Genomic DNA, 26715 nt, shown 5'->3' on the forward strand with positions numbered 1-26715 from the left:
CTATTAAAAACACACAAAGAAATTTGCAGAAATGTGAAACAGTTCTGTTCTTCTCACTGATATATACATGTTTTTGGTTTGGAGAACTAGTTCATTAAAAATATGTTTATTGCATTAAGACAAAGTGGATTCATTGTTGTCACATTAAAATAAATTTTAATAGATACTTTTTAAATTTCTCAGTTTAAATTTCTAATATAGTAAATATCAATAAGTATTAATACAACTAAAGCTCTTTAGGGCCACTGATCATTTTTTACAGTAGAAGACCCATTATTCTGCCTACCACAGCTGTGCCCGAAGATAACACAGTAAAAACAAAGCAAAACCAAAAAAAAAAAACCAAAAAAAAAAAAAAAACAAAACAAAAGACCAAAACACTATTTCCCCCAACATTTAAGAGTCTCAAGGTGAGAAAGGAACTAAGAATAATGTTTACCTCTGGGAAAGAAATGGGGCGGCCAAGGCCAGGGTGGGAGAAATTTATCTCCTCTATTTATTTAACTAACACATATATGACATTCACTGTGTGCCAAGTACTATCTAGTTCTTTCCAAATATTATTTCATTGATTCCATAAACACCCTAGACTATTTTACAGTTGCAAAAAAACTCAGCATAGAGAGCTTAAGTGACCTGCTCCACCAAGGTCACACAGCTAGTTAGCGGACGAGCTGGGAGTCAAGATTTGCGCACAGGTTGCCTGGCTGGTCGCTGTGCTCTCAACCACTTCACTCTGCAGCTTCAGGGGACTTGTCTATCACTGTTTAACCTTTTCTACTGCTGGGATTCCGTACCATGCCTGTATTACCAGTCCAAAAGATCAAAGATACAGCCACAATACAGCTGTCTCTAGAAGCGAGAGCTAAAAAGGAGATGCTCATACTTGGTCCTTCCTAAGTTTCCACGCCTTTACAGGGAGGAATATAAGCAGAAACATAATTCATTTTTAAACCTGTTACAAAAGAAGGGGAACAAAAATGCAAATACAGAAGAGCATCATTTGGTAATCAGTACTCGTAACAGCCACAGAACAGTCAGATCTTTTTTTTTTTCTTTTATGTAACAGGCCATGTAACATTTCCTCTTTCCAACAATAGCTAAGACAGTTTCACAGAACCACCACCTCACAGGGGCCTGGCTCACTCTGCCTGCGCAGGGGGCTACATTTGATCCAATCATCCCAGACTCTCAAATGGCTCCTGAAAGTCACATATCCAACAGAAACTGCATACCTTGTACTTCAGAGAAATTCTATTGATTTTTACCTGAAAGATGAATTTGATGTTAAGAGAGAGAATATAGGACTGATTTTCCTCAAAATGCTGGCAAATTTTATTCACCACCTTCTCCCTTAACTCCAACATGGTCTCATCCTTGTGCTCACTACCAGCTGGTACCCAGGCCCGACCCCAGGCCAGCTACATCCCTAAACGTGCCTGTGAGGACCACACCGTTAGTGGACCCGGAGATAATACTGAGGAGCATTTTGTTTTCACAGGGCACCAACAGTAAGTTATTTACTCATTTTTCCCTCACCCCCGAAAAAAACCATTTATTTTAGTATTTATTTTACAATGGAGCCTGGCCATTAAAAAGAAGACATTAAGACCCAAAGGAATGAACGAAGCTACAGGAGTGGAAAGATAAAGCCTATATATAGGGGTGGATTATCTAGCCACACTCGCATGCTCTTTAAATGATCAGACAAATCCTCTCTACTTGCCATAAGGCAGGGGAAAGTAATGCAATATTTTCTAGTTTCTTTAGCTACACGCCATGACATGTCTGCTATAAACTCCCAGAATTCAGGGTTTTCCACAATCTGGCCCCAAAAGACTTTCCAATGTTATTTCCTATTCACACAGAGCCAGGTGACCCCTGTTCTCAGCCTGTGTCCCAGCTTTCATGCTGTGCGCGAAGTGCCCTCCCGCCCTCCACCACACCTCCCAGGCCACAACCCGCCCATCTGCTGTGCTCAGATCCATGGCTAACCTTTCTCCAGCACTCGCGTCTCTTTTGAACCCCTTTGCTGAAAATAAACAGGAACGATGGGTGGGGATTCTACCTCTAAGATGGACCTCGAATTCTCTTTCTTGGAAAGTCTTTTTTTTTAAACTATGAATTATTATTTACAAGTGTTTTACTTTTCCTACTCACCTACAAGCTCCTTGAGGGTAGGAAATAATATCTAGTTCATTTTTATACACCTGCAACATTTAGCCAAAAGTTATCATTTATTTGTTAAATCAACAAGTGAAGAAATGAATGAATGAAAAGGAGAAAAAGGAAAACAAATTTACCAACAACACTAAGTTTATAAGGGAATTAGCATCCAAGGATCTTAATTCCCTCCCCTGCTAACAGAAAGCCTCACACTTACTTCTGCCAGTGAAACGGAAAACTACCTTTATCATAAGAAACTAAGAATTCTGAGACCAAAGTTCTCTGTATCCTGGTAAAAATTGTTATTTCCAAAGCAGATTTAAAAAAAATTTTTTTTTTATATACACCAACCATCTTTAGAAACGTGAATATATTTTTACATCTAGGCATCTGGGGTGTCAGCCAGACAGACTCAGGAAGAGCAGTTTCACACACAAACAGGGCATCTTCTGAGCTCAGTGCTGTTAGTCATCCTAACCCAGCCTGTGGAAGCCGAAATGCCCCCTCACTCTCGTAAACAGGAAGTGAGAGGGTTTGCCACATCAGAGCTGGCTCTCTAATTCTTCCCCTGGTGAAAAGCTGTATCATGGACCCAGACATTCCCAGGAGCAATTCATCCCAAAGAGCAAATCTGCATCTAAGTGGCTTCTGGTAGCAACCTGAGACTCTACACTACTTCAACACCAATTTCAGAAAGAGAGTGATTCAAAGGTGGCGGGGGGCAGGGGAGGGAGGTGGTTAAAAAAAGAACCTCAGGCTGCAATTACCTTCTTCATCTGGTAAGAAGCATTTGCTAGGCTAACATTATCTAAATGCAGGCAGGAACACAGGTCTTTTCTATTTTGTCTCCTGTTAAATACACCCCAAACCTAACGATGCCATATGAACAGCTGTTTATATCAATGGAGACGACATGAATGCCACATCAAGTGCAATGTTTACGTAAAGACTTTGTTCAGCGACTCTACACCCAATAAGACTCTCTTAAAAGCCACTGGAATTTTTCAAAAGATGGCATATACTAGAAAAGGGATTTTCAACACAAAGCAAAAACAGCATTAACAGGAACCCAGTATCAACAGGGCTGGCACATCCGTGCCCTTCAGCGGTGGCCTCGTCAGCTCAAAAATAACACCGGCTTCTCCAGGGAATTCCAGCAGTGAAATTAATTCTCCCCATAAAAAGTCCTTCAGATGATACTTCCGCTCAAGTCAAATATAGCCTCTAGACGTCTCTTCTCTCTTTCTACTGTGGCTAGCTAGAACAGAAATGCAAACCCTGCAAGGCAGGGATCAAATGGTCATTTCTAAGGATACAAAGAAACTTAATATCGAATGCCCATCAATTCTCGGGGCATCCCTGCCTGCTCCACTCCTCACAGCGACGCAGGAATGTCACAGCAAAGCTGGTCAATGTTGCAAGCTCTTTGCCTCTCAGTATATCAGTCCACTGAATGGGACTGTCTCCTGGGGGTGGGCTGGGGACCTAACAAGTCAACGTGCTGTCTCCTGAGCACACTGAGGCTTGGGGTATATAAACTCTGATTGAGAGAATAACACACAGGCACAATTGCTATGACTGGCTGAGAACTCTATACATATTATCTCATCAACTCCTCAAAATGTGGGCACAGAAACGTTCAAGATAGGGCAGGTCCTACTGCTAAGGGTCAGACCACCTCCTTTGGACCACTGGCCTGTGCAGCATGAGCAGCCCTGGTCCACAACGGAGCTGGCACTACCCCAAACCACCTGAAGGGGGCTCTCTGATGCAGGACCCAGGAATCTGCATTTTTAGAAGCTCCTCAGGCAAGTCTTATGAACTCTGAAGTCCGAGAACTGTTTCCCTAAATACTATACACATCCATGAGTCTCAAATGCCAGCAGGATGCTTCTTTTCTAGAAAAGCACAGCAGCTCAGTCATTCCCCTGGTTCCATGGCACCTACCGCTGTTACCAACATTTCTTTCACTCACGTACTCACACATGTAAGTAATAAGGGGGGGTTAAAGCTAACAAACATAAATTTCCAGATACCTGAATTCATGCCGCTTATCGCGGGGCTTCAAACATTTAAAGCACCTAAGAGGGCTCAGGAAATACTCAGCCCTGCACAGTCAAGATACGCCTGAAACAGCTGCTTAGGGCTTCTTCCTCCACCTTCTGATGTTCTTACAGTTTCTGTTTAAAAACCAGGTCTTCCCTTCCAGAGAGCCAGCTGTTTGGTTTGTATTAACAGGCAGAAGATTGGCTTCTCTGGAAAACAGAACAGGCAAATCTTCCTTCTTTTCAAGTACCAGGCTGCCTTTGGCCATGCTCAGAGTGCATGACATTTAGGGAAAGGCAGAGTCTGAAGCGATCGCTCTGAAGTACCATTCTAAGTTGCATTAAACATTGTTCTTAAAAATCAAATTCTTTAATTTGTGTAATTTTTTTAATCTTTTTTTTTTTTCAGCATGAAACTGGGACAATTGTTTTCTAATTCATGACCAAAGCAAGTCAAGGTAACCGTTAGCAAGATAGTAAGCTCATGGGGAGGGGGGAGGGGGGATCGCGTGTTCAGATTTCTGGCCACGCAGGAGCCGGGCTGGACCCATGCAGATGCCCGCTCTCGTTCAAGGTCACAGTGGCCCGCTGGGCAGGGGTGGAAACCTTGTCTCCCAGATGAGGAACCCAGGCTCGGTGTCCTCATGTGGTTTCCCCCTGAAGTAGAGTATGAGCCACGGCCAAGGATTCAGAAGTTGATCTGGAAGGTGATTCCAAGAAGGCCAAGCGACGGAGTGGGGCCGGTGAGTCTAGCGGGCAGAAAGCCCCATAAAGGGTGGAGACCAGGTTCCACGTGCAACGGGGCTCAACCCCACAGGGGCACCTGAAGAATGGGGGGGTGCACCCCAAAACTGTCTCAGCAGGGGATACGGCAGCTGGGGTGTCATCCACCAACAGGCTTTTATCCCTGGCTGAACGCTCCCACCACCCACTTTCCATTTCCATGGGCTTCTGATGTCGTCGTGTTTGAGGCACAGCGGAGAGGCTTCCCACTTCTCCCCACCTTGTCTCCCTCTTCCCCGACCTCACACACGGACAGTCTCCCTTCTGAGACCTTCACTCTCAGGCACTTAACTTCCTTCACAAGCTACACAACTACTTCAAAAAGAAAAGAAACTCCATGTTTGCCAAGCACTGGGGGAAGCGGTCCATTGTGGCTGTTTTGTTTCCAACACAAGTGCATGACTCTGAAGCAGCAGAGGGGACAGTGAATCCCCAGGGAGAAGATTTCTTCCCTGCAGAGCACAGTCTCACCAGGAAACCAGGGAGGGGGTCAGTGGCTCTTTCCCAGATGGGGGTAAACCGTCCGGGCAAGGACAAGCAGAGGTATGCATTGCAGCCACGGGGGTACCTGTGGGAAGGCCAGCATGGAAAAGCACCACCATGGTCTGACTAAGCTAACCCCCCGCACACACAGACACGGGCACCCCTTAGGTAAGTTACAAAGCTGCAGCCCATTACACCAGCCCCCTAGGATGGGCATTACAACAGCCATCTACTATATCAAGGCCCACCTCTTATGCTGTTTCCTTGCCAAAAAAAAAATAAGTGGTAAACAAGCTTAACTGGCCTGCTTGATCCTTGACTGTTTAAAAAAAGAAATTGCCACTTTTACTGCTTTCTATAGAAATTCATTCCTGCAAGTACCAGAAGTGTGATAAACTCTGCAGTGATTTCTTATTAGGATAAAATACACAGAGATATAACCATCAGTGAATGCATCCCTCAAGAATAATGAATCCAACGAATGGACACACGAGGTCTCATGCGGGACACTCAGGTCTGTGAGAGCGGCCCAGGGAGGCTGAATGATGGTCCTAATATAACCAAGTAATTAATTAGTTCCGTCATAATTTTTGTTTTATGACACTCACTTTCATATGTCAATAGTTGAAGTAATGGCATTTTAAATTGGAGGGAAGCCTCAAGAGAGGAGAAGAAAGCAGTGTAGACCTTACTGAATCACAAATCTTACAATCTGATTTTTTAATTCCAAAAATGACCTCATAAACTTGCTTTATAATTACATCTATCCTAACAGCTTCTCTTTCTGTGTTTTCCATTCATTTTCGGTACTCATGCAGATTTACGTCAGAAATCCGGGATGTTGTGTGGTATACCAGAAACTGACACATTGTAACTGACTACACTTCAATGAAAACACAAATAAAAGGAAAGTATAATCTGCTGACCAAAAGTAAATAAATATCATGTGTGCTTTTTTTTAAGACTCTGCGATTTTAAAGAATGTAATTTTGTGCAAAAACAATTCCTTGCTATTTTCACAGAAGTGTTGTAATTACTAAAATGCATGGGATTTTAATCAAAACTACTTGGTTGGCATCTGTGTTCTTCCCCTAAGAAATGAGAAGATATTCTTTGAACAGCTTAAGTAATCTAAGTTTGCAAGTTTGTAATTTTTGACAGCCTAAAAGTATTAGCTGGTGATACCAGCAGTAAAGAAGAAAGAAAACGCACAGAATCTTACCATTCGCCGTATTCTTTTTAAAGTTATCCAGGAATTCCTCCAGAAGCTGGGACTGGTTAGGAGGGGGCAGAAGACCCTTCTGGTCCCTTGAGAACAGGTCACTGTCTGACCAGGAAGAGCAGAGAGTCCCTCTGGTGTCCGGCGGCCGGGCGATCAGAGTGAGCCCGACACTCTTCTCAGAAAACAGGGCCTCCATCTGCTTGAGGTCAAGATCAGACACGGCTTCCCCGTTTAAGGTCATGATTTCATTGCCCTTTCTCAGCCCTGAGAAGGATGAAGGGGACACAGAGGAAGAAGACAGAGAGAGATTACTGTGAGGCATGTCTTAAGATGAGAAGTAGCTGCAAACTCAAGCCGGGGACTGTCTCAGGGCCTGTTCTGCTGCCGTCTTCAAAGTGAGGGCCGGAATGCACAGGACTGGGATTGCAGAGATGCCAAAACACACTTCAGCCCTGTTTCCAGACTAGTATTAGAAGAAGCAGTTGGAGGGTCACTCAAACGAATTATTCCTCTATTTATCTGATTTTCCACGCCCCAGGGAGTCATATGTGTCTGTCTATCTGCCTGGCTGGCTCTCCCTGTCCGTCTGTACATACGCACATGCACTGTGTGTGTGCACAACTTCTCCCTCCCTTTCCAAACACACACACACACAAATTCTCTCTCTCTCTCTATATATATATATATATGTACATACATTTTCAATTAAACTATTAAGTTTACTTTTCTAAAAATTCTAGGAGACATCATTTTCTGATAAAACCATAAGGAGATTTCACTAGCCAGACTGCAGTGCACAGGCTGGAATGGAGCGAGAACGGAGACCCTGGACCACACGCACCTTCCCCATATGCCAGGCCGTCAGGGAGAACGTCACTTATAAATATGCGGTTAAGATGCTGCCGCTCGTCCACCTGCGCTGTCACTGCAAACCCTGGGGATGAAAATGAAAGAGAAAAAGCAAGTCTAAGTGCATCACATTGATTAATTTCCCCAACTTAATTGACAGTAATTCCTCGAATATCTAGTCTCATAAGTACAGTATGTTTAGAAAGTCTAAACTACAACTAGTTTGAAAGCACAGATATCCAGCAAAGGCAGAAAAAGGGGAGTAGGTCAGATTCAAAGAATAAAGACGAATGCATGACCTTATTCAAAAGTTGAGACAATATACCGACATTTAGAGCAGCATTATTCACAACAGCCAAAAAAGGTGGAAGCAACCCAACTGTTCACTGACAGGTGAACAGTTAATAGATAAACAGAAGGCAGTATGCAATGGAATATTATTCACTCAGAAAAAAGAAGAAAACTCTGGCACATGCCACAACATGGACAAACCTTGAGGACATTATGCATGTGAAATAAGCTAGCCATGAAAGAACAAATACTGTGTGATTCCACTTATATGGGGCACTTAGAGCAGTCAAATCAACAGAGACAGAAAATAGGAGGTTGACTGCCAGATGCTGGGGGAAAAAAATGGGAAGTTACTGTTTAACAGAGTCCTTGTTTGGCAAGATAAAATCAGTTCTGGAAATGGATGGTGGTAATAGTTGAACAACAACATGAGTGGATTTAATGTCACTGACTGTCCCATTAACCATTCTTAACAAGTGGTTGCGAAGGTAAACTTTATGATATGTGTAGTTTAGCACAATTTAATTTTTTTCTAATTTGTTTTAAAAGTTGAGACCAAAAAATAATCTTATTGAAATAAATTATGTTGGCTTCAATACAAAAGATTTGTTAAGAAACAACTCTATATGGGACTAGGCACTTTAAGTGGCTGGAAAAAATGCTTGAATGGAGACAGTGCTTGCCCTAAATAGGACCAAGTGAGACACCCAGGCGAGACCTTCTTCCTCTAAACGCATCTCCCTCTGAGATGCTCTCCTCTCTGATTCCATGCTGGGAATACACGTTTTTGGGTCTTGGTCCCATAACACTGGCAGTTCTTTAACAATAAGGAGAAAGGCATGTCCCCTGTCTACTCCGTGCTCAGGCAGAGCCTGGCAGAATTTGGTCACTAAAAAGTATTATTCCAAGTATCTTCCTCCAGTTATTCAAATGCAAAGAAGATTCACCAATGGGGACCGTGGAGAGTAGATTGAAGGCCAATAGAAACATGGACTAAACAGAGAGCTTCAGAGGAAAAACCAACATAACGTTTGGGTCCAAACAGATTACATAAACTAAGAAACAAAAAAAATGTCAATTTTATCAATTAAAAAAAAGGAACAAGTAACAAATCATAAAAAGAAAATAAACATATTACAATGACTAGAATGTAATCAGCTTGAGTCATTTTAAGGAAAATAATTGTGTCAATATATCTAATAAGAAATAGTCTTTCTACAGAGATATTTTTTGATCATTATCTAATTATCGAGTTCCTATGGTAAAAGATAAAATAAAAGACAGGAAGGAACTCTAAGACATGAGCACAGTCTAAAAAGAGCTCAAAGCCAAGTTCAAATCCAGGCAAATGAAAATGCAAGAATTAAATACTACAAAGTGATTTGGGTAATACTGACCCTTAATCGTTAAACTGAAGGTAAAGCAATCGAGTAAGGTTGTTTCAAGAAAGTTATTAGTTCTTGAAGGCTGGGTGGGATTTACACAGTCAGAGAGGAGGGACTGGGGGAGGAGGGGTGAAGGGGAGTGGACCAGGTGGGTGAAAAAGCTGAGAGCAAAGACCCGAGATGAAAAGAACTGTTACATGAATCATAAATTAATCAGCTCAGAACAGCACTCAGCACACAATAAATTCATTGTGTTGCTATCATCGCCATCCTTCCAAATTTCTCGTCGATTCTTACATTCATTCCTTTTCATTACTTTGGCATCTCTCCCTACTATTAACACATCTTTTCAACCCGCTAACATGAATAAATAGAAATGAAGAAAGAGAAAGGAAGCTCGGAAACTACCGTCATAATTTCTGAAAATGTATAGAAAAAATTATTAGGCCCAAAGATACCGGAGTGAACTAGGCAAGGACAGACAAGGCGGTTCTCTAGCGAGGGTGTTCCTTGCGCTTACCGAAGTCAGAAACGCCCCCGGTCTTCGTCAGCTGCACGTCATAGACGTTCAGTGGGAAGACTTCTATCTCATCATAAACCTACACAAGATAAAAACCACGAAAATCAGAGGATTTAATGTCATAGTATCTTGGAAATTTATTTTGTTTCCCAACTAGATGCCAAATTCGAACAGAATTTTCCCCAAAAATTACATATTCTAAAAGTAAAGGGCCAGGATGGGGTTCAGGTGTTCCCCTCTGAAGCCAGTGTCCACTTGCCTGGTCTTGCATGTATTCATACGGCGCAGGGATACAGTACTCAGTGTTTTCAGCTACTACTTTTCGAAGCTGAAGGCCATAGTGGCTGGGTTCCAGCTGCCTCATCTATAAAGAAAGTGACAGTTATCCAGATGTTAAGTGTTCCTTCTAAATTCATCACTGCTCATTAAAAATCAAAGTGGGAATTTCTAAAAGAAATCTCTTGTGTAATGCGCTGAGTTTAAACCTATCTAAGAGCTCAAATTTAAATATGCAAAAAAAAATGAAAGGAAGGACAAATAATTATTTTTCAGAAGGTTTTCTCTCGATACTGCTTATCACTAAAGGCAAGGATGTATTCTGAAGAGGGTACAGTCATGGATATCTGATGGTAGAATGCATCTCAGCCAACGGTCTCTTCTCACAGATTCGTTGTACATAACTTTAGGTTGTTTCCTGTTACTAACGTAGAGAAATCTGTGAAATGTGAGCAATTTCATATTCCACAGACTTCAGAATGAGGAATTTCCTACTCCAACAACTTTTCCCCAGGAAAAGGTGCACATACCTACACATTGTCTCTCATTCACATTTTCAACAATGAGAAATCATCTCACGCTGGGCGATGCTCTAACTGGATCTAATCCACTAACGACTTCTCACCTCCTCTATCAGAACATTTCCCAACTTAATAACTGGTATCTTTGCTATAGAACAACACTGCTGGCTGTTTGAATAAAAATCTTATATGATGGAGTAAAAGAAATTTAAATTCAAAAGAATGTAAGCTGCATATAAGCCTTAAGTCAAAGTGACAAAAGAGGACTAAAATTAAAGATTATCCACATCTAGCAAGTATCCCTGCTAAAGAGTTACCAAGCTCTACATGCCTTTTTTTTTTTAACCATTTCATATATTTGCATTTTCTCTGAAAACTTTAAAAAATATTTCAGCTCTTCTACGCCATCTGGTGGTCTGAAAGCATCCACTCTGATTCTGCTGAGTCTGTTTCAGTGATCTCTGAGGGCTCTCCTGAAAATGTACCATAAACTTCCTTTTCAGAAATAAAACCCAGTGGGGACGGCACAGCTCAGTGGTAGAGCGCATGCTCAGCATGCACAAGCCCTGGGTTCAATCCCCAGTAGCTCCACTATAAATAAATACATTAAAACCTAATTCCCTCCCCCCTAAAAAAGAAATAAAACCCAGTTTGAATAATGAATAAAACTCCATCTCATCACAACCTCCATGAACCAACTATGAGTGGTACCAACTTCCTCGTTTAATCTAGAGAAACTTGATAAAATGGTTTGGGGTGAACTCAAAACTACTTAGAAGTTTCTGCCACTCTCTCATAGAACACCATCTCTAAGTAACTTTCATAGCAACAGACTTCATAACTTCATAACCTGGTATAAAGCTTTATGTAGGATTTCAGTAAGATAGCTCAAGTTCTTCATGAAGGCAAGGGGTCATGACCTAACCCATTCTCCTAAGACATGGAAGAGGAAATGTTAATTAACAAACATGTTCATTTGTTCCTCCGTGGAGAAAGTGAGGTCTTACACACCACACGAATTTAGAAGGCACAGGAGGGCAATGTTAACTGAGTACTTCCATTCAGAAGTCTGTTTCTTCAGCAAAGCCCCATTACCTTGCACGCCAAAGTCAGAACGTCTTCCACTCTGTGTTCTGGCTTGATCATCACAGTCACCGCTTGATGGTCCTGGAAGTGAACGTCAGCTTGGCTTTCCCACGTGCTGTCTCGGGGAACACCGTCTACTGCCGACCCGTATACGTGCAGCAGGTCACCCACCTGCTTTTAGATCCCAAAAGAGAAGGCAGACAGATTTGATACACAAACGAGGGAAATGACTGAAAACATGTCCCCTTGGTGTATTGTGTATTTTACAGTGAGTCCTTTCACCCCTCCCATCTCTGGCTTCTCGTGACCCTCCGGGGCAGACAAGCCTGGGGTGTCCTCATTCGTTCAACTCACATGAAACGGAAGCCCTGGGAGGCTGAGAGAAAATAACTTCCCATCCCACGTTCCAGCCACTATGCCATTTTGCCTCTCAGCCTGAATTAGAGCATGGCAGCTGATGGAAGGACAGCTTGGTGCAGACTCGTACTGCCCCGGAGCCGCCAGCCCACAAGGGGCACAGTGAAATCTGCGTCTGAGCCACGATTCGGTGAACTTCAGCTACTGGCTAATCCACGGCCACTAACGCCTGCCTGCATCCCACCATGAACTGCAGTTACCTGATTCCAAGCACATTTCTCTTCGCTCTTACTCCTATTTGTTTTTTAAAATTAACCCCTAATCCTGACTTAAATGTTTTCCCATCCTTCAGCTATTTCATATCCAGAAGCATTTTTATAAATCATTCCCAAACAGACCACCTTTCAGAAACTTTTCCCAAAGAAATGTGGTTTCCTAAACTTTACCGTCACAGTAATCCAACGACGTCAGGCTAATAGGTACTATTATGATTTACAAACAAAAATAGTTAACATTTATGAAGCAACTCAGAAATGTTTCCCTCTGGCTAGGTTCTTACATGAGTCTCGTGGTAAAGACAAGACTTGGGGATTTGAAACCAAAAGGTGTTCAAGTACCACTTAACCAGCAGCAGGACATTTCCCTTGCTGAACCCTGTCTCCTATTTTGTAAAAGGGGATATTATTAATATAATAGAATTGCTTACATTTATTAATAATACAAATTTTTGTGAGCAAAGGAGATCCTGTATGTGAAAACACCACACACATCAGAAAATGTTACATAGTGATCCAACGCTATCATATTATTATATCCCACCCGTCATACCTTGAAGTCATCACTGACTGGTGATTTTATTTGAATTCCATGCATTTAAAACACACACACACACACACAAAGCAAAAGATCCTCCTGTATACGATTAAAATACTAGAATACAGACATTAAAGAAATTTGAAAGAGCAGGTTTAGGCAAAGAAAGGAAAGAATCAATCTTCCTGTGTGGTCTTTTTTAAATGTGTTGCTCATCTTTGAAGTGACATTTCTGGATCTGTCATGGATCTGTCACTTTCTGTACATTTTCCTGGAAAGATGATCACCGCCCAGAATGGATATGAATCTCACGTGCCAAAGGGAGAAGAAGAGAGAGAGAGAGACAGAGACAGAGACAGAGACAGAGACAGAGACAGAGGAGGAGATGCCCAGAGCCAAGGACACAGCGAATCAGCACGGACACCACTTCCCCCTGAAAGGTCCTATCTCACACGGGTCACATTTTCTTCCCTGGTTAAACCTCCAGGCACTTTGGTTCATCTGAACAGTGATTTCAACCAGGTGCATCAGCAAAGGGCAGGTACTGCCTTAAAGGCACAGACCCCACCTCTCAAACTGCTGTCCCTCAGAATCAAACTCAAAGCCCAGCAGAGGTCACTGTGGAGCAAGAAACCACAAGAGCCAAGCCAAGAGGAAGTCAAATCGTCTCAATCACCACTGCAAAGCAATTTGTTCTGTGCTTCTAGAGCAGACCAGGGAAAAACATGGCTGAAGATGGAAACTAGGGGAGGGAGGTGGGAAACACGAACCCCCAACTCCCCTTGCCTGCCCTCCTGTTCCCATCCCTACAGAGCACCCCAGAGAGACGGTACCACACGCCGTCAGTTCACTCACTGTTCACAGCCCTCGGAGGGAGGCACAGTCCTCATCCTCCATCTAACAGGTGAGAATAACGAGGCTCAGAAATTCTAGAAACTTGCCCCAGCTCTCATAGTGAGCTGTGGCTGTCGAACTGGGGGATGTGAACCCTGGAAACTGAGCCTGCGCTCCCCACCAGGGCACGTAGAACTATCAGCCTGGCGGTGACCTCCCAGAACACGGACACAACCCAACTTTCTTGACTCCTTTCAGTTTTTCTATGATGCACACCGTGTTCTGGTGAACACAGTGGCTCCTCTGACCCGAGAAACAAGAAACACCATCTTGCCTCCAGACCCCCAGTCGTTTCCACCTCCTTCCATGCTTTACCTTCCTCACAGCAACTGTGCTGAAACCACATAGATCTTTCAATCTTATTTCAAATGCTACCTCCTCTCATTTGAAGTCCCTCTTGCTCTCTCCCCGTCTTCAACCCCAATTCCGCTCAGTTAGATGTGTCTACTCTCCTACGTGCCTGTACAGCACAGAGCTACACCCAGCTCACTGGAGACTCATTTTTAGGCTGCTCACATGCCCCCCACCCCAACAAGTGCTGAAATGAATGACCAGCAGAGGACCTGACTTTCCCATTCTCAGTCTCCTTCACCCTTAACCCAGAGCACCCAGCACCCAGAACACACCCAACCCACGGGTGTAGAATTGGATGCAACCAGAAATTCAGATGCTTGGAAGGTAAAAGTTGTTCATTTTCAGCATCTTATTTGAATCTGTTTACACAGTGTTTCAAGAAGACAAATTAACAGGATTACTGAAGGGAAGAAAAACTAGACAGGACAAAAGTGTGCAGGCAAACGGGAAGATGGAAAGAAGAACAAAAGAAATATTCATAGTCTATCAGCGACACAAGGCCGTGTGCCTGCAGCTGCTCGGAGGAACCATTTCCCGAGTCTACGCTGTTGACCTAAGATCTAGTGAAGACCTAGTGAGGGACGGGAAGATGCCCGTCAAAGCCGAGGCCGTGGAAGACTCAGATCCTCTAAGAGCTGCTACAGAGAACATTTACATGTAATTTTTCCCTGTATGTTACACACACACACCCCCCAGAAGTGTGTGCAGTTAAAGAAAGTGGAAGTCTGGCTATTCAAAGAAAGCATCAAGAATATGGAATTGATTAATTCCTTAATTCAAACTAGGAAAAGAAAAGGCTACTTGGTGCTTACAGATCTCCAAGGCTGTTGGAAGCTTTGCCGACTTGGAGAAAAAACTCGACTGATTGCCTCAAGGGTCAATGTTATCCACACTGAAAGCACATGCTTTATTTTCAATAGGCCTAAGAATTTTCATAAAAGGAACAGAGAATCATGGAAATAAGCACACAGGCTGAGCTGTCTGGAAAACCCTTTTCTCAGCTTACACTTAAAGGTGCCACGTTAACGTCCTCTTTTAGCCACCCACCCAGAAGTCCCCGGTCCGCTACTTCTGTCAGGACTGTTGCACACCCCTCCCACCCACTCCGTCTCCCCCTCCTCCTAAAAATTACTTTCTAATCAGCCTGTTCAAGGTTTCCAGTTCCTGGAGGAGACAAATGAGGCAGCAAAAATACAGTAAACAGACAATCTGGGTAAAATCCCAGACTGGTCAGGGCTGGTTATCTCATGTCTCTATGCTTCAATTTCTTCACCTTTAAAAGGGGCTAAAGCATGGTAGCCTTGTGGAGAGGTCAGGAATGGTGTGAGGAATGGCCTTTGAAAGGATTACATGAACTATAAAGGACCATATCAATATAAGAACTTTTTTGAAGTTCAGAGTGGATTGTGGAATTACACCTTCGGAGGCTTGACCACCATAATTAACGGTGGCCACTACAAAGAACTGCATGAGAATCACCCCTCGTTTTAAAACCCCGGGGAACCATGGTGACTACCGATGCTCAGAGTGCCACGTGGTCCAGCTCTGAGAAGCCATCCATGAAACAGCCACATCACTGGATGGCAGCCTTGGCCACCACAGACACTACAGTGAAGGTCTGCAAATCACTGCGGCCCTCCTTGTAGGGCAGCTTCTACAGAAGCATTTCTTATTACTATGACATCAATGGTCTTGAAAGCACATGTCAAATTACTTCTGCTCAGTGCACCTCCAGGAGAGGAAACTGAAACTCCGTGGGTTCTCACAGCAGATGCCTTTGGATCGAATGGCTTGTAATTACTACTTGGATCACAGAAGGGAAGTGAGTTGCACAATCACAATGTGGCTGTCACAAATGGGCCCGCATCACAGTCGCTGATAAAAGGAAGGTCTATTAGCAAGTGAGATGAGGGGACAACACAAAAGGAGTGACGCGCTCTTGGTTGTCTTAACGCAACAAAATGTCACAGAGGAGAAGGTGTCTATTTCCTTCTTGGGCTGATGCCCAAACATCAGTTGATATAAAAGGAAAACAAAGGCCGATCTATGCGCTATCCATCTGCATCTGCATGTACGTTCTGTGGGGTTCCATACTGAACGTTCTCTTTAAATAAACAGGCTACTGTGTTATGGTCAAGGGTAAGGGTTCCATTCATAGTTTCCATTAAAAAAAAAACCCAACATTAGCATATTTTTCCCCCCAGTTTGGAGCCAGTGACTAATGTGACAATACTTCATTCACTCACTGCCTCAGAAAGTCGGGACACCTCAAGCCAACTTTCCAGGGGACAGAGCCAAGGCCCAGGGCTCCACACTTTCTGCAGTGACGCTTCTGGGGTAGCTGCCGCCCAGAGCCTCAGCGGAGGATTCGTTGTCACAATCTCCATAACAAACACCTCCCCTCAAATGCTGGGGTGGATTCGTTATTACTCGTCAAGAAGTACCTTATGAAAAGCTTCCATTTTGGGCTAGCCAAAGTGTCCTTTAAAAAATGCTCAAAGAAGACTGGCTTTATTCCATCCCCAACAGATCTCAAATGAGGGTGACTCACTGTTGGACTGTTACATGATGCACCAGTTAGAAAGGAATATTTTTAAATGCCCGTGACCCCCGCCCTCCCTCCCCGCACTCAGGAGTGACTGCCTTTCTGTGTTCTGCTACTGGACATAATATACTGATGGTTTACAAACAGACCAGTTTGTGCAAGTTATAAATAGTCTCCAAGAACAATTAGCAGAGGAAAACTCCTGAAATGAAATACTAATTATTCAACCAGCTACAGGAAGAATTTTTAGTCCCAGAGATATAAAAAACAAAATACCCTTAATTCTATCTGCAACTCCATTTAAACCTAGTTATCTGAGTACCACAGTACAGAAATGATAAACACACCATTAAAATAGCCCTTAATGTCAAAGGAATTTCTTCAGTGTTGCTACGCCAGAAGCAATGTTTAGTTAAAATAAATAGGGATAAATGTTTAAATGCACATGCTTTAAAAAACAGATGCAATAAAACTTTCCTCTCACCCGTTACAGCGCCAATGGGGTTTGTCGATTAAATCATAAGATCATTTGGTAATCTGAGCCCAACTTAAATGAGCGCTAAACTTAATTCTGACCATTAATGGCTATTTTAGCAGAATTTATTTTCAAAGTCCAACAGAAGTTCTGTTAATAGAAAGTGCTTTGATGATACAATTTCTAAACACTCAGAGTAGGAATTTTAAATTGTTATTTAATGCTGGAAGAGATAACGACCTTAAAATTATGGTTTTTTACTACAAATCAAACAGCTCTTCTCAACCATTAAAAGGCCACATCTAATATAGGCAATTCATAGGCAAATTTATTAAGCAACTCTATGTCCTTAACAGTGAGCAATGGATTGAGAATATATACATAATCAAGGGTCCTAATTACAAGTTCGCCTGGGAGACACGACATACATACTTGGTGGGATGACTAACTGTAAAAGATAGTAAGAACCAAGCAAATAATAGTGATACAATTTTTTTTTTTAAATCAAGTAAAATCCCTGGTGGATGGTGTCATTTGATCTGGACTTGGGGATAAGCCCTGCATGTGCACAGAGATAAAGGGGCAGGGAATGGAAGTTATTTATTATGAAAAGTCTACCATTTTGAAGGTTTTGATTTATAAAAAGGAAGGTTTGGCTCTGGCGTCCTCAGGCCCGTTTGGTGAAATCTGGCAAAAGGAGCACATGGAGACCACCCAGGAGCAGCGCCCTAGAAAGGCACCCCCCCCCCGCCCCCTGCACAGCCACCTCATCCATGCCCTGCCCTCTCACAGCCCCTGACCTCTGAGGATGGGAGGTGAGCAGGACAGGGTTTTGAGCTAAGGTTTCTACCCCATTTCAGGACAGCCCAGGCACAGCTTCCCCCCAGGAGCAGTCTCAACAGTAACCCTGGCACGGCCTTGGTACCCAGGGTTGGGCCAGCCTCCCGTGGAGGCAGAAGAGGTGGCTGTCTACGTTGTGTAATTTTAGGATCACCAGAAAGCTCCTCAGTCACCTCCACCAGGGCCCGTCACAGCGTCTGACATTCCACCATTCTTCAGTTCTTTCCAACTAAATTGCCAATTCACTGAATTATCCCAGTTAATTTGTTAAATGGAACTGCCTCTTTCTGCAGAAGCATATTAAATCTGTCCAAGCTCTTAAAATCAGGTTTCAGCCTCAACGATGGTTTAGAGGTTTATTGGACATGAAGCCCAAGATAAAATGATTTGGAGAGGAAGATGATAAGAGAAATAAATTGTCGAGGGGAGGGTGTAACTCAGTGGTAGAGGGCATGCTCAGCATGCACAAGGGCCCAGGTCCATCCCCAGGACCTCCATTAAATAAATAATTAAATAAATGAACTTAATTACCTCTCCCCCTCCCCACAAAACAACAACAACAACAAAAAGACAGAAAGAGATCATAACGTGAAACACAGCTTTAAGGGGAAGGTGTGGATTTGAAAAAGATGCAAAGAAGCAGCATAAGCTCACCCAGGCCCCCTTCACCCTACTTCAGAATTCCATCCAGAAGTGGTTCTGAGGATTTTCTCAGTCAGAAGTCATTCTGGGGACTGGAAGGGGGCCCCCGTGCTCGGCTCCACTGAGGACACTTAGGATGTGCTGTGTGCTCTGTGTGTGTGTGTGTGTGTGTGTGTGTGTGTGTGTGTGTGTGTGTGTGTGTGTGTAAAGATCCCTAACATCCTGAGAGGAAAATGTAAGTCTAGATTCATTAAACTCTCAAATGAAGGGCAAGTACTGCTGAGGAACAGGGACAAGCAAACGAAAGCTGCAGTTCTGACTCCCGTCCAGCTAGGCTGCTTCTAAGGCGGAGTTGTCGTGAGTTCAGATACCTGCAGAAATACTTGGTGTTTTGAGAATATCTGTTACCTACTCGGGACCGTTTAAACTCTGAATTTACTCTCCACGGACGCACGTGGAGACCCTGAGCTAGCATCCCCGACTTGACACTTGTGTCATCCAAGTACACAATGGCAGCCGCTCTCAGCCGCACTTACCTCACTGGAGTTAGTGGAGTTCTGAGGTAGCTGAGTCCCAGGAAATCCATGGCTGCCACTTGAATCAAATATCTGACAGACAGGAAGGGAAAAAAGACGAATGAAATGGCTCTGCCATACCCATTTGGCAGCTACCCTTTCTCAATATTTAAAAAATTAAGTTCCAGGACATTTTGTAAGATCTTCATACCAAGCCACAGTTTGTACTATTTACTACTCCACTATATTTAAAAATTTAACTTTAAAAGAAAAGTTGCTTTTTTTCCTTCCTATACAGTTATACATTTTACTTTTTCTTGTTACATATTATTCAAGACATCCTGGATCTTCTCGATGTTGATTTTAACCAGGAAGTACACATTTCTCAAGATGCAGAAGAGAAACTGAAGTTCAGCTGGCAAGCCACCAGAATCAAGCTAATAACCGTTTTTAAAATGTGCATAGAACAAATATTGGTAAGAAATAAAACTAAATATTAAAAGTGGTCATGCTTGGGTGGAGGGGCTGGGAAAAATTTCCTTTTCCTTCTCCAATTTTTATCTTCTAGATTTTGTGGGAGAATACTAAACATTAAAGAATAGGCCATTTATGGATACCCACTACACCAACTGTGTTCAGCTATATAAACACCAGCACTACAATTAGTTTCGTATCTTTAAAGCAAAAATATTCAACCAAATGCTTTTGTCTCAAGAAAGCTTACACTAAGGATATTTACCACATATAATGGGGTAAAGACCATATTAGGCTCTTATCTAATCAGCCATATGTCCACATTTAAGAAAAATAAGCAAATATCAAGATATTTATTGTTGCCATTTAATTATATAGAATTGGCTGTCTTGATTAAAATCAGAATTTTTCTCAAAGACATTATTCAACTGTCACAGACGTTCAGTTCAAAAACATAAGCCCAACGTTAGGCAAGTTATAGTGGACTATCATCTATAATAAAGACATATATTTCCATTTATAACCAACAAATGATGACTTTCACAATTAAAGTACAAGCAGAACCACAATTTTTAAATATGCTATTCTTTCCCATTGTATATGGGTATACAAACACAGTGGCCAAGTAAATGGAGTTTGTGTTTTCACCGTCTTTCAGTCCAACCACCCACTCCACACCACCCCCACTCTCACTGTTTCAGGGTTATAGACAGGTCAGAGAAGTCGATTCTATCCCTGAGATTCATCTAATTCACGGAACTGTTATATACAATCAAGTAAATGTCCATGTTAACTTAGAAAAGTAAGTTCCATAAAATGTGCCCTGTCTTCCAGCATATCCCGAACAACAGCACCCAGTCGGAAGCGAAAGCAAGAACTTCCGCAGACGTCACTGCACACATTTCTCTCTTCACTTAAAGGATCAGATCATCGTGGTGGTGATAACTCACCTTTTCAATAGTCTTTGAAAAAATAATAATCTTAAGCCACGTCACCCAGCCACATAAAACATCATTATCACACACTGTAAAGCGGCAATGGGGGCGAAACTCAGACAAGAGGATTCAAAACGTCCCGAAAGCAATTCACTGTACATGGGCCACATTTCGACAGTAAGTGCTCAGGCTATTTTTACTTGATAAAATGTTCAAACAACCGCCCTTCCTCTAGAGAACTAAGCAGCAGCGATGGCGCAGTGCTGAGGGGAGACCAAGTCCCAGCCCTGCCCCTCGGGTGCTGTGCTGACGGGGCAAGGAAGTGACTTAACCTCTCCTGGTCTCAGGCTCCTCAGCTCTAAAATGTGACAACAAACGGCCCACTTTGTGTCACATCGATTAAATCAGCAAGGTGTCTGGCACCAGCAACAGAATTTAGCTGCTGTTACTGATTGCTATTAATTTTACATGTTGATTGTAATATAAAACCAATGACACTTCCAAAGGCAGTGACGTGTGGATTCTTTTCTGACGATTGTTATTTTTGTGTTCCCAAGCGCTGCAGGTGTGAGCGAGGTGTGAACACCTCTTTGGGAGTGCCGAAAAGAGACTGAGCAACTTGTGTGTTTTCATCTGGGGGAAAAGCCCACGCCAAGACTGCATCCCTTTGCCCTAGCTTTTATCTCATTTGAAGGATGAGCAACATTTATGTTTTGTGGGATATCCAGGATCTCCCACTAGGTCTGCTGTCTGTCCCGCCCACGCTGAGCAGCTTGCCTGAGTTACAGACAGCCTTTTCTCCTTCCCTCTTCTTGCGAGTGTGTCCAGCCCTTTTAATGAAGAAAATAAGCCCTTCTTGTGTCTTCCTCGCTGGGTCAGTGAGAGAGTTCTTTTCCGGAGAGCAGAGTCATCTCTAGAACATACCTAATTTAAAACACAGTTTAGAAAAATATTATAGCACATTATTTGGGTGACAGAGAGAATTAACCATTGCCCTAACAGAAGTAAACTCTGCTCGCTATAAATGTGTTCTGACCAGCCCCCAAAGCTGCCGTGCATCTGACATACCAGAAATGCATCTGCCACAGAGATATCTCCTATCTGGACAACACAGGTCTAGTGACAACATTCACATCTCTCCAGGGTGTGCAGCCGGGTCAGCAGAACAACCTGCAGAAACCCCAGGCTGAGCCAGTATCATCCACAGAAGCCACCCACACAGGAGCGATTTCTGAAAACCCAGTGGGGCTCCCAGCCGAACAAAGCAAACAGCCTTCCATCAGCCCTTTAATTCTTCACACCATTGTTGCTTCTCCTCAGGGATTCTGCCCTCCTGACTGTACAAGGTGGAACAGACAGAAGGGCAGATGCAGATGTGAATATTTAATAACGTGCACTAGTAGTGAGATGCCGAGAATAAGCAGCAGAGAAGCCAGGACTCTCCAGCAGGACGCCTCCAACCCCGCTTCCCCCAGCCCCGGCCCCCTGGGTGGCCCTGGGCAGTTACTGGGTTAAGTCACAGCAGAGCCGATGTCAAAAGGCTGGAGAAAGGTGAGCATCTGCAGTGCTCCCTGCACAGCGCCGAACAGCCTTCCTCGGAAACTCACCAGAGCGTGGAAAGAGGAAACTGACAAGACGCCCAACCGGCCGAGGGCCAGCTTGGAGGGGCGGCTGGCGGCAGCCAGGAGGCTCTTGGGGTTCGGCAACTCCCCGCCTTGCAGGCTGGCCAGATAGCAGCGCATCCTGAATAGATCCATGTGAAATTTCTCCAGGTTCTGCTCCCATTGCTGGATCTGTTCAAGCAAGCACAGGACTAATTTAAATAAAAACGAGACGTTTTCATGGGTCAGAATTGAAAATGTGATCCCCTTCACAAACTTTAAGGAAAAGATCATTTCAGCTGACGTCGCACGGTTGAAATTAGTCTTCCCTGCTCACCCCTACCTCAAGCCCTCCTACCAAAACACATGGGGTTAGAGAGCCCTGCACTTCATCAGGATGGCCCCCAGAAAAAAAGAAAACCAGGGGTCCCAATACAGCACTTGTGCCACAACCTCTGGAGAACTCCAGCACCGAAAACCACCCTGACTTAAGGCGGGCGCACAGCTGTAAGTCAGTTCTTCCACTTTGTTTCATTTACATTCACAGCCTCTGATCTTTAACCAGATTCCTGAACAGCACACAAACCGAAGCTGGATGAATGGTGGCAGTGGCTGTACATTTCTGCACATTCTGAGAATGACTCAAAATAATACAAAGCAGATGAACTTCAGGCATAAAGACAAATAGAGCTTTGACTCCTATTTTAAATGTATTAGAGAATAATCACCAACTATACGTCTGAATAAGAGTAAGGCACATAATATTCACATGTGGAAATTTCTATGTACTTCTTCAAAACTGAAGTCACAAGTTGGTAAGGAAATACAAACTCTAGGAGCCACTTTCTTTTCTTCCAAGGACATCAAAGCACGTTATGTATAAGTATTACCTTCATTTCAACATAAATGAATAGGTGAAGAAAGGCTCTAGAAACTTGCCAATTCAGGGATTCAGAGCAGAACAACAAGCCAGGCTTCAAATGGTGTTCAGAGCAATCTCAGTGTTCAAGGGAAGGTCTGCGGTAATAATTTGGTACTAGAACTGTGGCATTCCCTTTGCAGCAACTGCATCTCTAGTTTTGCCAAGTTTAGCATCCAGTCTAACCCTTCACAGCATTTTCCAGTTCAATCCTTGACCCTGCATAAATGATATTTTGAAGGATCTCCGACATTGAACACTATCTCCCCTCAGTCTCTCCCCAGAGAAAAGCAGTACAAATTCTGGCTACTCCCCAGCCCCGTCCAAGTTCTCCATATCTATTTCTTAGGAAGGTCATTGTGCAACTTTCCTACATGAAAGCAATACGATGGCTACAAGATCTACACAAATACTGTGTTGATTCATCATTGTTTTTCAGCAAAACAACAAAGCCCCAGAGTGCACTGAAAAATCTCAGTCTCCGTAGTGGACTTAACCTCATTTAAGATTCTGTATGCCTTTATTAGAGATGTAACAGCCCACTGGTGTCAGCCTTGAGTCAGTACCAGAAAGACCTGCTGACTTTTAAAAATGAAAATGCCCAGGTCCTCTGCTGATGCCACCACTCAGTACGCATGAGGCCGAGGAAAGCTGACATTTCAAAAGCACCTACAGCAACCCTGGTGCCTGGCCTCGGTGAGCACCACCGTTCTAGACTAACGGGCCGTTCAAATTGAACTGCAAACCTCTTCTGGGTCTTGCATATTAGAGAATTCTAGATTCCAGAAGTAATGGAGAGGTATTATGTGACTATAAACTACACCCTCCAGGAGCTGTAAGTCCCAGCAAAACTAGGCTTCAAATTCTGTCTCACAAGTATTTTCTCCAGCTGATACCTGAAAACCCACAATAAGAAATGCATTCTTTTGTCTTCTAATAATACGTAGATGTTTCTAGGTTGGATACTGTATTAAAGCTCATCCCTCATTGATACCTCCATGTGAAACAGTTTATCAGATGCTTTCTTGGGGCTCAGGGTGGGGGAGGAGAGAGGAGGTAAGTAGAGGCACAAGAGGAAAGAAACCCAATGAGGTGTTGGGTACCAGGCGGTAAAGAAGCCCCTGCCATCCACAGTAGATTAAAAAACAAAATATAAAATAAAACAAAACCCACATCTATGTCAATCACTATAGATTAGGAAAGATGACAACCTCATACTTTCACTGACTTCTGTGTTTATAAAGTATTTTTAAGAGTTTTTTAAAACATTTTTTTTACTGAGTTATAGTCATTTTACAATGTTGTGTCAAATTCCAGTGTAGAGCACAATTTTTCAGTTATACATGAACATACATACATTCATTGTCACATTTTTTTTCGCTGTGAGCTACCACAAGATCTTATATATATTTCCCTGTGCTATACAGTATAATCTTGTTTATCTATTCTGCATATGCCTGTCAGTATCTACAAATTTTGAAATACTTTATATAGACTGGGAGTATAAAGTATTTTTAAAGGTGTCATTTAACGTATTTATATGACTGTACATCAAAGCATCACTGGGAGGAAAAGACGGTTCCATCCTGAATGATACACAGGGAATCTTCAAATTTTGTCAGAAACACTTTGATAACCTTCAGCCCACCTAGACCTCTCCACCCAAAACTTGGGACAAAATGCAGGTGAATTCACAGGAAGAAAATGAATTCAGATGCTTACATGTGTTGAAGGGAAGAAGGAGCTGGGAGACTCCCACAGCCCAAAGCAGACCTTACCAAGATCAAGAAGTTTGCTAACATGTGATTCCGTTTCAAGAGAACTAGCATCTCAATGAACACTGCACGTTGCAGAGAAAATGTTTAACCTGAACTTAGTCAAAAACGCAAATGGGAAGGGACTTTATGACTCCTCTAGTTCAGTGATGCTTCCTGTCCTTATCCTGACTGAGCCTCTGTGATGGTTCATTCTATGTGTCAACCTAACTGGGCCCCGGGGGTGGCCAGATGTGGAGTCACACATTATTCTGGAAGTTTCTGAGGGTGTTTGGGGATGAGAGTCACATTTAAATAGGTGGACTGAGTGAGGCAGACTGCCCTGCCTACTATGGTGGGCCTCACCCAATTAGCCGAAGGCCTGGCTAGAACAAAAGTCTGACCCTCCCCCAAGTCCTCCTCCTCCTGCTCGATGGCCTTCAAACTGGGATACTGGCTTTTTCCTGCCTTTTGACCTGAACTGAAATACTGGCTCATCCTGGGTCTCAAGCTTGCCAGTCCTCGGACAGAACCACACACACCATCACCTCTCCCAGGCTCCAGTGGACTGACTCACTGTGGAGCTTGGGACCAACCCATCAACATAATCACATGAGCCAATTTCTTATAATAAATCTCTTTATATATTTTTTCACCCATCCTCTTGGTTCTGCTTTTCTGGAGAACCCCGACTTATACAGCCTTCATTCCCATCAAGTTCTGGGGCAGAGTAAGCCACCATCAGTCACACATGTATTTCAAATTTCAAGGCAATATTTATCTTGTTTTCAAGGTCACGGTGCTTTAGAGAGAATCGGTCGGAGAAGTTAAATGAGGATCTGTGGTTGGATAAGAAATAAGGAAATATTTGATTTTTCCTTCCACAGACTCATCACTGTTATAGAGAAGGACGTGGAAGACGACACAGATAAAAGTACGGGGAGGGAATAGATTCAGATGCTTGGGTTACCTGGAGGGAAGAGAGAAGCATAAAGGCCGGACCCACAAGCTCAAAACAGACCTTGTAATATTGGGAAAGTCTGCAGACACACACGATGTGTTCACAAGGGCACTGGGAACCACACCTTCATTTCTCAGCAGAAGTGGCTGACGCCCAGGAGGGAAGTGACTAGACCAGGCTCATGTAATAAGCTGGCCCCTCCAGGCTGGCCAAAGTCCAAAGCTGATCGGATGTGAACAACATGTGGAAACAAGCTTCTAGGGAGTACTGGGAACAGAGCCCTGAACCCCAGGTCCTCTTGCTCATAAGGCAGGTATCTGCACAGCATCCAGGAACTACTTAGCAACCTTCATGTAGATCCTCATCTAACTGTCAACCGTATTTCTCCCCACAAATCCCAGGGAAGATGTAAGATGATCCACACTCCCGTTTGTGCAATGGTTTTGCCCCTCCACTTCCGATCAGCCTTAACATTCATGTTCAGCCCAAATTTAAAGTCATGTTAACTTAAAAGAAAAACATATTTTATAATTATCCCTCAAAAGATGAGATAAAGACACATTTTTAAAGATGAAAAGCAGAAAAGGCAGTTTTGTACCTATTACACATGCTCCCCTCAGTACATTTCAATCATCATCATCACTAAAATAGTAACGTTACCTGACATCACATCTCTCAGAGAAATTCTGGAGATTTTTCTTCTAACGTTATCCAAACCAAAAATGCCCCAAATCCATTCCCTTAAACCAAGACTTCTTCCCCCTTTTATTCTAAATTCCATAGAAATCAGTATTTGTCCCTAGATATTTCTTTATTTTTTAAGATAAATAATAGGACATGAAAATCAAAACTCAACTTCTATGTACATTGAGCTCTCATTTCTTTTAACGTCTGTGCACAAAACATACAAATGACATGAATGAAGAAAACTCATTCAAAGGAGGTTTTTTTCAATTATCCTTCAGTGTAAAAGGACAAATAATTAACAACAAAATTAAGGAGGAAAACT

The 26715-nt window shown here is 43.0% G+C and overlaps 1 protein-coding gene across 13 annotated transcripts in view; it reads right to left on the reverse strand.

Annotated features, from left to right (window-relative positions):
* The window catches only part of TIAM2 (TIAM Rac1 associated GEF 2), a 216281-nt gene that overhangs the window by 60043 nt on the left and 129523 nt on the right, over positions 1–26715 (reverse strand). For 12 of the 13 annotated variants that reach the window (XM_074368102.1, XM_074368106.1, XM_074368100.1 and 9 more), the window contains 8 exons: positions 22079–22264; positions 21249–21395; positions 19084–19155; positions 11637–11801; positions 10004–10108; positions 9745–9823; positions 7541–7633; positions 6700–6963 (listed from right to left, as the gene is read on the reverse strand). In XM_074368102.1, coding sequence (XP_074224203.1) covers positions 6700–6963; positions 7541–7633; positions 9745–9823; positions 10004–10108; positions 11637–11801; positions 19084–19155; positions 21249–21395; positions 22079–22264 — 1111 coding nt within the window. The remainder of the gene's footprint in view (positions 1–6699; positions 6964–7540; positions 7634–9744; positions 9824–10003; positions 10109–11636; positions 11802–19083; positions 19156–21248; positions 21396–22078; positions 22265–26715) is intronic. The other variant, XM_074368111.1, reaches the window with a different exon arrangement.

This window comes from Camelus bactrianus, chromosome 8, assembly GCF_048773025.1.
Source record: "Camelus bactrianus isolate YW-2024 breed Bactrian camel chromosome 8, ASM4877302v1, whole genome shotgun sequence".
NCBI classification, from domain to species: Eukaryota; Metazoa; Chordata; class Mammalia; order Artiodactyla; family Camelidae; genus Camelus; species Camelus bactrianus.